Source organism: Saccostrea echinata, unplaced genomic scaffold (assembly GCF_033153115.1).
Source record: "Saccostrea echinata isolate AGI-Se365-2 ecotype Australia unplaced genomic scaffold, CSIRO_AGI_Sech_v1 ptg000009l, whole genome shotgun sequence".
NCBI classification, from domain to species: Eukaryota; Metazoa; Mollusca; class Bivalvia; order Ostreida; family Ostreidae; genus Saccostrea; species Saccostrea echinata.
Genome location: NW_026889758.1, coordinates 34,591,070 through 34,604,032, shown reverse-complemented (window position 1 = coordinate 34,604,032; position 12,963 = coordinate 34,591,070). Strand labels below are relative to the sequence as shown.

The following is a 12,963-nucleotide window of genomic DNA, read 5'->3' as shown; positions in this document are numbered from 1 at the left end:
TAAATATGATATAAAATAAGCTTTTCGAAGGAAGTCTTATTTTTTTAAGATGTACGTATATATAATTGTTACTCAATGGAAATAAATGAACAAAATATTAATAAATAGTATATTACAGAGGAAGGACACAACTCTATCGGTGTATTAGATTTCTTCAAACCGAATAAGCCTAAAAATGTCGGCCAGAAATCCTGGACAGGTGTTTGATCCAAGTTGGTTTGACAATATATATGTCAATTTACCCGCTGTGAAGCGCAGAGCAGAGTCCTTAGGAACCCGCAGAACAGTGAAGAAACAATGGCAAGCAGCATGGTTATTACGTGCAGTAACGTGTATTGATTTAACAACTTTGGCAGGGGACGATACTCCATCAAATGTTTCAAGGTGCTCTATTTTTAATTTGCCAATGACTTTTGCTCAGCAAACTTTTCAGTTGAGACAAATTGCTCCTCTTTTAATTGACAATATTATGGGTACAGACACTTCAAGTTAATGTTAAATCCATCGAACCGACTGCTCTTTTTGTGTCACCTGCAAAGTAGAGCATACTTTGGGATCATGTCTGTTACATCTTTTATTTTTCATGTTTTTTTTTAACTATAAAAGTTAGGAATTTTGATATATTCCTCAGTATCACTTGCAGGCACGTAGCCAGAATGGAAATGACGTGTACGCAGAGAGCAGCAAGGGGGGGGGGGGGGGGTCGAAGCCGCTGGAAGCTTCTCACTTCTGGGTTTACCAAATGTCATTCATTTTCTGGCAAAAAAAGTCCTGCCATTTCGCTTTTGTATAGAAAGAAAAAGACTTAGTATTATTATTTTTAACGCAATGTTAATATATGTAGTTCCGTGGAAAGTTTTTGTACGTGTAGTTGAGGCTAAATATTTTAACGATATACTGGTATCATATACTCTCTTTCAACGTCTGACAACAAGCATATAATAAATGTTAATTATTAACAAAAAAATGAATATTGTATCTTTTTTATCATAAACTAGTACTAGTTAATCATAGCATTCAACGATATGTTTGAAATTAAATTTCTCAAAGATCCTTAAACAAAATCATTGATGAATTATAGAACAATAATTCATTGACGATTTATTTGGATTTGGCAATGATTATTTAATGAAAGATTTCAAATTTAATTATTCAGACAACATAATATAAAATTTGAACAGAAACAGTATGACACAAAATAATTTGAAACACATATATTTGTTGGAGATGGTATTAAGATTTTTTCCTCTGAATAATTCTCTCTCTCCCCTAGACTTTTTTTTAAATGATGTGTACGCACTTGAGTATTTGCGTATAGGCAGCTACGTGCCTGACTTGGTAGTAACACAATTACTTTTGTGAAATACCATGGTTATTGACCTTGTGACATTGAATTTGACCTTGACTTGCCACTGATAACAATTCATTCTGTCAATATACACTATACTCTTTGAACTCTGAAAGGTAATTCCAAGATATTTAGCATTTACAGTGTTTATCATAAAACCTTTGAAAAATAGCAGTTTGAGTACTTTCAGTCCACAAAACCTTTGACCTGCTTTTCCAAAGAAAAAAAAATGAATTGTCAATCGAACATATATTAAATCTTTTCAATACTAAACTGAATTCTGTTTTTCCTAGCCAATGTGCTCAGGTGAGCGATGTGGCCCATGGGCCTCTTGGGTTTTTTTTTTCCTTTTCACATACCTTGCAAATATAACTGAAAAATAGATTATCAATAAATAATTCAATGAAATAGGGGAATCCAATGTGTAAAAGATGATACTGGCAATACAGTTTTTAGAACTTTTCTATGATCTTTTAGAATTGAGAAATATGCCCCCCACCCACCCCCCGACCCCCCAATAATTTTTCCCATATACGTAGTATACTATAGAAAACATAGCTACTTTATGCTTGTCCCCCCTCATTAATTACATTTGATGGACCCCCCCCCTTTTTTTTTTTTTGCTTGTCAAGGAATTTTTGCTTGGTTGTGCCCTCCCCCCCCCTCCCCCCCCCAAACTGAAAATGTTTGGTCCCTCCCCCCCCCCCCCCCCCAAAAAAAAAAAAATTGAAATTGATTCTATGGGCCTGTAGTAAGGTCAAACCTCGTTATCTCGAACTCTGTGGGACCGAGAAAAAACTTTTAGATATTCAAGGATTCGAGATATCAGGGGTAAAATACTTAAAGAATAAGTGGTTAGGACTTCTAAATTACTTCGACATATCCATAGTATTCAAGATATCAGTGTTCGAGATACTGAAGTTAAACTGTATATAAATGAATAAACACTTGACTACACTCTATTTTTATTCACATCATGGATGTTTCTTTTACTGGCAACATCTGCATTTCTTGGAACACTCTAATCATATGTTATTCCATCAATGCATATTAACATTAAGTTGAAGTGCCTGTGATTAAGGATTAAAAGGTTATTTTTATTTTGATATAGAAATTATAACCCTAACAAACACTGCCTACTAGTAGTTTGGGGTAAAAGTTTTGTGCTTATTTCAGGCTATGTTTTAAGGCAGCAAATCCTGTTGGAAAAGACATCCTGAAAGCAGTTGAAATGGAAAATGAAGGCATTTCAGTTGGTGCAGTGTGTGTGTATCCCAACAGAGTAGCTGATTGTGTCAGGTTTCTCAAAGCTTCAAATCGCCCTGATATTCCAGTAGCCTCTGTAGCAACAGGATTCCCAACAGGACAGGTACCCCTTAAAACACGACTAGAAGAGATCAAAATGGCAGTAGCAGATGGAGCCAAAGAAATCGACATTGTCATCAATCGCCAGTATGCTTTAGAGGGAAATTGGAGAGGAGTGTATGATGAGGTATGCATGATGAGAGAGGCTTGTGGAGAGGCCCATATGAAGACCATCCTAGCAACTGGGGAATTAGGTTCAATGGTTAATGTTTACAAAGCAAGCATGGCTTGCATGATGGCAGGAGCAGATTTCATCAAGACCTCCACAGGAAAAGAAGGAGTAAATGCCATTTTGCCAGTGGCTCTAGTCATGGTGCGAGCTATTCGGGAATACTACCAGCGAACTGGACATAAAGTTGGATTTAAACCTGCAGGGGGAATAAGAAGTGCCAAAGATGCTTGCACATGGCTCTCTCTAATGAAAGAGGAGCTTGGGGATGAATGGTTGTGTCCTCATTTGTTTCGTCTTGGAGCTAGTGCTCTTTTAATAGACATAGAGAGGCAGCTTTTCCATTATGTGTATGGCAGATATGCTGCTGCACATGAAATTCCTATGTCATAATGTGGTCATCTTATTGGGTACATGTAATTTATATGTTATTATAGGTGACTTTTAGATTGATATCACATTAAAGAGAGCCGATAAAGGCATTGTATGTTAGTCTCATTATTTGTTTCCAATTATATTGCTAGACTGTTTGGATTTTTTACCCCGTACTTTAACTGTGTATATGATGATTAATTTGAATCTCCTACAGCCTGGTTTTTAATTGAACTTGGTTCATAATGTTAAGTGATTTATATATTAAAAATCAAATGTTGTGTATATAGTTATTTTCATACAATATATCTAGAGTGGGTTTGTTCTTGATTATGTAAACCTTGATTACAACCCTAAAAGTTAAGAATTTATATGTACATGTACTTGATTTGAGTGACAGAGATGCATTGAGATGGACTCCATTCATTAATTTCGATGGCTCTTTATGTTGGATCTTTCAGCAGCTGTATTTAGGGTGGAGGGGGGCTGATTTTTTAAAAAGTGTTCCATTTTGTTGAATATATCATGTTTATATGCATAAGCATTATAATTATAAGTGGGGGTATTTGATAGTATAGTAATTATATTTAATAATTTTGACTTTGGGGAACCTACCTTTCTTTTTTTCTTTAATCAAGATAGTCTTGATAAAGTACCAAATTCAAGAAACAGTGAATAAGATATTTGTAAAAGCTCATTATATACAGGTTAAAAAAAACTTCATATTTTGGCAATTCATAGGTCTTCGATAGGCTGCCAATGGAAAATAAGCAATATGAAACATCCCTACACAGTAAACATTAAATACCACATCTAGATTTTCCATAGACTACCAGCATTGTCATGAGCCAGTCAATGATATTTTTTTTTAGTGACTAACAAATGAATATGAATAATTGTTTTGTAAAAAAAAAAAAAAAATGTTTCACTATTTTAAAGACAAATATACAAATGTAATTATTTGAATTTTTCTGTTGTACTGCTAGTTAGTATTCTAAACTGGTAAATAAAGTTGGAGTTCTAAATGATACAATTGAAATTGTGTCCACAATATTGTTACAGGTGTACATTGGCCAGTTGCTGTATCTCCTTGCAACTTTTCCTGGGACTACACTTGATGTAACTGTAATAAAATATTAAAAATAAATTAAATAATAACCAATTAATATTTTTTCTCCAGGATCTATTTTTTTACCATCCAGCTAGAGCATTCCTTTTCTAAGAATTAAAATAAAAATTAGTGAATTTCCATTTCATAATATAAGTAAACATGCATTTTTTTAAAGAAACACCAAGACTGTATACAATGCCTATGTTTTTATTATTACCTTTTTTTTTTGTACACTGCATCATACGGACTCAGATTTAAATGTACATAAAGTATGATTTTTTTAAAATGCAAATTTCAGCGATTTTAGATTTTTAGGTCACCTTAGTCGCTTAGGTGACCTATTGCTATCTGTTTTCGTCCGTCATCATGCGCCGCCAGTCGCCTGGTTTGTGTTGTGTGTTAACATTTGAGCATTTCAATTTCTTCTCTGAAATCGCTGAATCAATTTCATTATTTCAACCAATTTTGGCATATAGCGTTATGCTATGGGAGAAGGGTAAAATTAATGCCTTCTTTAAAAATCTTCTTCTTTACTCCTGGACAACAAGCAGTCGAACTGTTTGCATGATTGTAATGAGCATTGAGTTCTCTACCAAAATTGTGAAATCCATGGCCCCAGGGTCAGGGGTTCTGGTGCTATGGTGGGGCTATATAGATCATATAGTGAAAGTGCATTATTTCTTTGAAAATCTTATTCTCTGCTCCTGATAATTATTTAAACTAAGTATGTGGTTATGATAAACAAGGATGCCTCTTTCAAAATTATGATACTCAGGGTCGGGGGTTCTGGTGAAAGGGGGGGGGGGGGTCTCTATTAATTATATAGTGAAAAAGCATAATTTCTTTGAAAATATTCTTTTCTGCTCCTGGTTATAAAGCAAAGTGTATAGTTATGATGAGAATGGGGTGTTTCTTCCAGAATTTTGAGTTTCATGGCCCCTGGGTCAGATGTTCTGGTGTAAGGGTGGAGTTTTATTGATGATATAGTTGCTAAATAATTTAATTTAATACATGTTGTATAATTTAAATATTAAATAATCCTGTCCTCTCCTTAGTATTGAGCAGATAAACAAAGTGCATAGTTATGATGGGCAAGGGTATTTCTTACAAAATCACACAGAGTTTAATTGGAATTAAATGTAAGTCACTGTGAGGATCACTGGATATATCGAGTCAACATATAAATGAAAATAACTTTTGTTAATTGATAAAACAACATCAATATACATTTATCTGAATTAAATTTCGAGTTGAAGGCCACAACAAGTGCTTTCTTCATCTCATGTAGAAGGTTTTGAATAAACTCTGCTTCATAGGAATATAAAACCAGAAGTCTCTGATGAGACTGTAGCTCTACTGGTCTGTATGTATAACAAAGGAAAAGTAGCACTTGGATTTGAAACTTTGCAACATGCAGCAATAAATAGAATTATGTATCTTAATGTAGTCTACTTGTGTGGCAAGTTATATTGAAATCAAACAAAAGGAGGAGGAGTATTTTGAAAGTATTTCACAGAAATTTCTATTTTTAGTAACAATGACAACACCATTAACAGAAATCAAAAACCGATATACACTATTATGTATCTTAGTGTAGTCCAATTGTGTGCCAAATTAGACTGAAATCAGACCAAAACTGTAGCAAGATTAATGTTTTAAAGGAATTTTACAGAAATTTCTATTTTTAGAATCCAATTCATCAAATTATGCATCTTAGTGTACCAGTTATATTGAAATCAGACTAAAACTGTAGGAGGAATTGTGATTTCAAGGAATCTCACATGAATTTATATTTTTAGTAACCATGGCCACACCCTTCATTGAAATCAAAAACCGATGCACTAAATTATGTATCTAGTGTAGTCTACTTGTGTGCCAAGTTATATTGAAATCAGACGAAAACTGTGGGAGGAGTAGCGTTTTAAAGGAATTTCACAGATATTTTTATTTTTAGTCACCATGGCAACACCATTCATCGAAATCAAAAACCGATGCACTATATTATGTATCTTAGTGTAGTCTACTTGTATGCCAAATTAAGTTTAAATCAGACCAAAACTGTAGCAGGAGTACTGTTTTAAAGTAATCTTACAGAAATTTCTATTTTAAGTAACCATGGTGACACCGTTTATCAGAATCAAAAACCAATGCACTAAATTATGTATCGTATTGTAGTCTACTTGTGTGCCAAGTAACATTGAAATCCGACCAAAACTGTAGGAGGATTAGCGTTTTAACGGAATTTCACATAAATTTCTATTTTAAGTAACCATGGCAACACCGTTCAGTGAAATCAAAAACTGATGCACTAAATTATGTATCTTAGTGTAGTCTACTTGTGTGCCAAGTGAAATTGAAATCGGAGCAAAACTGTTGGAGGAGTAGCGTTTTGAAAGTATTTCACAGAAATTTCTATTTTTAGTAACCATGGCAACACGATTCATTGAAATCAAAAACCGATGCACTAAATTATGTATCATAGTGTAGTCTACTTGTGTGCCAAATTATATTGAAATCAGACGAAAACTGTAGGAGGAGTAGCGTTTTAAAGGAATTTTACAGATATATCTATTTTTAGTAACCATGGCAACACCGTTCATCGAAATCAAAAACCGATGTATTAAATTATGTATCTTAGTATAGTCTACTTGTGTGCCAAGTAATATTGAAAATCAGACCAAAACTGTAGGAGGAGTAGCATTTTGAAAAATTGCTTACAGACAGACAGACGGACGAACGACGGACACCTTACTATCGCATAAGCTCTTCTGGTCTCTGACCAGTAGAGCTAAAACAGGTCGGTAGTCCAGTCAATTTAGTGAAAATATGAGCTCAATGTCAAACAAATTGCAACACAAATTATTGTATCATAAATTAAGGACATATGCAACACACCTTACCTACTGATAATTTTTCAAGATATTCATAATTTAAGATATAGTACCATTAGATGTTTGCAGACAAAATATCAGCATGCATTACCAGGGGTTTTGAAAAGATATTAAATGATGAAAACTCTTGTACTATTCAAAGAAAAATATACAAAAAATACTAAACATATATTTTAGATGTTTCTTTCATCAAATTTGTTTTAAAAGATGTGTACGGCACCATATATAGACATTAAAAGAGTAGCACACAGGTCATTCAAGTATTGGAACTCTTCAACTCCAGGGAAAAAGACAATAATGTTCGAACTACGTTGCATATGTCCTTAAATGTAACATGTACAAAATATTTGTTGTAAAACATCTAAGAAAATCTGATGTGCGGAAAGCATAATTTGGGGTATTATATAAATTGGCTCTGGGGATTACTAAAGAAAAGGAGCATAACTGTAAATTCATCCAATTTTTTGCTGAAGGAATAGAAAATTCCTGTTTTTCTTGAAAGCATAATCTGTTGATTTCAATTTTTGTTTTCATACAATTGAATAGATCATTATTTTAAATAGATAATATAAATTTGAAATGGGTATTTTGAATTTAATTTCATACTCTTTGTTAATTTGGAAATATAAGCATTTTTTAATAGTTAGTGAAAACAGGCTTAAAAAAAAAATAAAAATGAATAAATTTCCCTAGGATCAAGATTTAGTATGCATGAATCATTTTAATACATAAATACTAAAAATAATTTTAAAAATATATCCATAAAATTTTAGAGACAAAGTCTTGCCTATGTTTTGATAACCTCTACCCTAAAATTATATTATTATGAGGCAAGGAAATGCAACATACATGTACTCTCTGAAGTGAGCCAAAATATCTATTTAAAAAAAACTCCTTAGATATAAAAGAATTTACTACACCTATAAATGTCATAATACAACAGTTTAATCAACTCCCCCTTTCATCAATTTAGAAAAGTGCACCAGAGTTTTAATCAAAATTGACTTAATTGATAAGAGTTATGCCCCTTTTCTATAGTAATTTTCATAGAAGATTTATATACCTCAAATAATGCTTTCCCCGCATCAGATTTGGTAAGATTTTTTTTATTACATTTATTTTGTGCATTCTAGAGTTTATTTGTAACAAAAGAAATTGTGTTGCAATTAGTTTGATGTTTCATGATAAATTGACTGGACTGGGCTAATAAAGGAGCACAATTAGTGTCCATTAGAATTCCAACAGTTTGTTGAAAGACTTCCTGTCTAAAGACTACATAGATATTGTTAATGAGGAACTTCAGCACCCTATACTAGTGTATAGAATCTGAGTGATTTTAACAAAGTCAGTCCATTGTGTGTAACATAACATTCAGGGACTAGCTGTGGCTTCAGTGTTACGTAAACGGCCGGGCGTGACCTAGTTTAGTCTCCAGTTCCATGTTGTCATTGGATCCATTTTAAACCCAGGTACTCCTATGACTTTGATGAATAAGAAGTAAGTCTGAACAACGTTCATACTTGCCATGCATCTATGCAACATTGCTGGCATGTAGATGAAAAGAGAGTGGGAACTAGCCCCCCTTCCAAGAATTTTTTTCAAATTTGGTAAATCTCTCTCTCTCTTTCTCTCTCTCTCCCCCCCCCCCTCTCTCTCTCTCTCTCTCTCTCTCTCTCTCTCTCTCTCTCTCTCATGCCCCCCCCCTCGTTTGGTTGAAATATTATGATACTTACTGCTTTTAGAGAAGTGCGAGTTTCTTCCACCCAGGAGTGAAGAAATTAATGATCGGACAAAAAAACTAAGGATTACAACAATGTGTCTGAATATTCCTTTTTTTTTAATGTGGGTAAAGCAATAAAATCAAACCAAGCAAAAATTTTGAAACCTGTCTGCAGAACTGCAGCTCTCCGGAAAAGAAAACATACCAGAGATCTGGGTAGTAGTGATTAGAATTGGCTCTACCAGTATTTATAGTAATCTTTATAGTAATGTTATATGAATCAACACATTTTTATCCTTGAAGTAATTCTTATCTTTAAATTCAAAATAATTTTTAAAAAAATTGGTATCTTAATAAAAGGCAAAAATCATTTAAGTTAGATATAATTCTGATGTCACCCAACTTAATTTAAACCAGAGACCTTTCAATCGAAATCGAACTTGCAGAGCGGCACGAGACAGGGTGGTTCTGTTCTAAAGCTGTGTGTGTTTAAGTAATCAGTAATCATTCAACTACCCTATAGCAATTGAAATATTCATAGAGGAAAACTAGTCCTCGATCAATTATTTGAAAAAAGAGGCCGATGGGCCTTGAGGGTCACCTGAGTATCACGACCGAGTTTAAAGGGTCATGTCTACTTTAACTCCACAAGGGACTCAAATCTTCTCTCGTATAATAAAAGAATTATCAATATTTATAGAGAGATAAATTAAATAGATAAATATAAAACGAATATATGGAAATGTGAAATCGTTCTAACATATTTTTAAATCTGATAAAACGCATTACATAATTTAGAATTGTCATAACATATTTAACGAATTCTTTATCATAAATAACATTCATATGCAACCTGTTATCAAAAATAAGATAGAAATATGTTACATAAGACTTTTATAAATTTGTTAAAACGAATTGTACAATTGAAATCATATATATGAATTATGAAATTCGTGAAAACAAAATCATGAATTCGTTTTTTTTTTTACTTCATTAATCACAATCACATATCAACAAAGTAAAATTTACGTTCATCAACTTCAACTATTGATAATTTGTAATTTTACATCAATATAGATTAGATCATCAAACTTTTCTTTGTTAGAAGGTAGAAAAAATATATGAATTGTGGTTAACATTTAATTTAAAAAGCCATGGATTGTAAGAGTTAGACTTTGATGTTACAGTTGTATTTCTAGCAAATCGTGTTGGCCAAATAGAAATTTGATGCCACAACCCGAATGCTACAATGAAAAATTATACCTGATTTAATTAAGTTGATTTAATGGCTCGGAAGATTCTTGTAAAGTAGGTCAAAGGTCAAGTTAACAGTATCTAATGTATTTTGCAAAAGGTATTATGACAAGAATATAGTTCATATCAGCATTATAAATAAGTTACGAGGTCGAATCCCTGGTTTCAAACAAAAGTACAAAGCAATACAATGTGCGAGATATCAAATCCATAACTTCTGCAGTTCTCAAGTTATGAGGTGTAACAGGAAGACGGACAGACAACGGACGTCAAGCAAACTTATCCTCGTGTATTGCTTTGACGGTAGGTGACAAAGAAAGGAATTTCAAAACATGTATGATTTTTCCTATATAGTTATATCATTAATGGTTAGTTCGTCCATTAATACAATAAAGAAATATATCATTTATAGTGGTCAAGGTGGTACTTGTTTGGCTTTATCAATTTCGTAAAACAGGAGTGGATCCAGTATTTTTTTTTTCCATGGGAAGGTCCACATCAACTCTAATTAAATGTCAGACTTGGAATTTTTTGACAAGAAAAAAAAACACACACACACACACAAACAACCAAACAAACAAAATAGAGCAAAACAAAAGAAACAAAACAAAACGGAGTGGGGATGGAGGTGTTGCAAGGTAATTTTTTCGTGACTTTTGCACAGAAATGTAGTATCTCTGAAAATTCCAGAGGAGGGGGGGGGGGTCGGACGCCACCCCCCGACCCCCCCCCCTCTCCAGATCCGCCCTTGTAAAACGCAAAAATGTAAATATATCAAAATGGAATTGTGACATAACAATAAAATTTAACCACTATGACGCCATGTCATTGTCATAAACGTTATGACGTAACAATAACCATTAACTACTATGACGTCATTAAATTGCATTCCGATGAGTCTGACTGTCATACCCCTTTTCGTTCTTAACTTATCAAAGAAAGAATTTGTCTTCAGTGAAGCTGGCAATTGCGGCCAAACACAACTTCTGTTAGTAAGTAAGACATACTGGAGGAATTTAAGCATGCACATTCTACATCTTAAGGTCCAGATCTAGTAAATTGTTTATAGTGTATTTTATGGTGCTAGGTCCATTATACATCTTTAAAACTAATTGAATTATATATGGTAAATAATGTATTTTCATGGAATTCAATTTGAAATGACGTCAAAAGTAATCCCAATACCTATATTCAATTTAATATTACATGTATTTTATACAGAAGATGTCAGTATAATATATTAATTACCGTTTTCTGAAAGGATGTCCAGACAATATGGAGACATTTAATTTGACTGATATGGAAAAAAATCTCATATTTTTAACTGGTTCTCTTTATTTTTCATTGTAAATGGTAGTTTAAAATAAGTTTTTGGTTGGGTTGACCAAAAAATTATGTTCCCGATACACCTTATTCAGGCCCGTAAGAAGCAATTTCAGTTGGGGGGGGGGGGGCACAGCCATATATTTTCAGTAGAAGGGGCTATATCAAATACCCAAAATTTCTTGACAAGCAAAAAAAAAAAAAAAAAAAAAAAAAAAACCGTCATCAGACGTTTTTATTGAGGGGGCACAAACATATAGTATTTATGTTTTCTGTAGTAATCTATATATCGGCAAAATTATTGGGGAATTCATTTCTCATATTTGAGAAATCTGTAGGTACCTTTCATTTACTAATTCTTGACCTTACTTGACCATATACATGTACTGAACAATAAACCATTTCGTTTCACATTTAAGATGGGAAGTTCCTGTATAATGAAAGGAATACCTCCGCAGTAATATATTTCAGAATGATTTAAAGCAATCATTTTTGCTTCAAATTTCTTTACTCATGAAAATAATTTTTTAAAAAAGCATGAATCATTATCGTTGATGTAGTAAGGAAAAGCCACTGAGTGTAGTTGGCTGGGTTTTGTGTAGAAACCAAAACAGTGTCCAGGAGAATATGACCTTTACACTGTGAGTATGGGGTTCACAATTAAATCACGACTGTTAAATGTGTTAACTTACTAATATAGCAAGGCCCGGAGAAACCGGGGTGCACGGGGGAGCCCCCCTCCCCTCCCACCCGAGCAAATATTTTTTTCAGTATACAAGTATAATAAACAATAGAAAACATAGATAGTTTATGATTGTGTCACCTAAATATAACGTCAAATGATTTTTTGTTTTATTTTATCATTATTCTTTCGGAGGGGGCGGGGGTGTATGCATTTTTGGGGTTCTTTGTTTTGTTTTTTTTTTGTTTGTTTTGTTTTGTTTTGTTTTTTTTGTTTTTTTGTTTTTTTTGTTTTTTCTGTTCTTTGGGGGGGGGGCGGGTTGTTTGTGTTTTTTTTTTCCTTTGTTTTTCTTTGGGGGGGGGGCTGCTTTGTTTTTGTTTTTTGTTTTTGTTTTTGCTTGTCAAGGAATTTTATTTGTTATATATCAAATAATATTTCAATTCAATTCACTTCATTGACAATTATCATGTCGGCATACAGTCACGAACATTTATAACATAAAACTAAACACAGATTAATATATATACAAAGTAACAAACACGAGGTAAACAAAATTAATATATTAAAATAATATTTTAGAAGAAAACAATCGTTGTTTGTCCTTAAATAATTGATAATTCTAGTAGGTTCATATGAAGAAGATGAAAAAAATAAATTAAGGAAAAGTCGTTATTATAATGTAAAATTTACAAAATAAAGTTTTATTGCAAAATAAAAAAAGCATTAGA

General features: G+C 32.9%; 1 protein-coding gene across 1 annotated transcript; it reads left to right on the top strand.

The window, feature by feature from the left end:
* Window positions 1-146: 146 nt before the first annotated feature.
* LOC133182268 (deoxyribose-phosphate aldolase-like) lies at window positions 147-4,416 on the top strand. Its single transcript, XM_061317047.1, has 2 exons — window positions 147-384; window positions 2,525-4,416. The coding sequence occupies exons 1-2, from the start codon at window positions 176-178 to the stop codon at window positions 3,273-3,275; spliced, it is 960 nt and encodes a 319-aa protein (XP_061173031.1). The 5' UTR covers window positions 147-175; the 3' UTR covers window positions 3,276-4,416.
* Window positions 4,417-12,963: the final 8,547 nt, after the last annotated feature.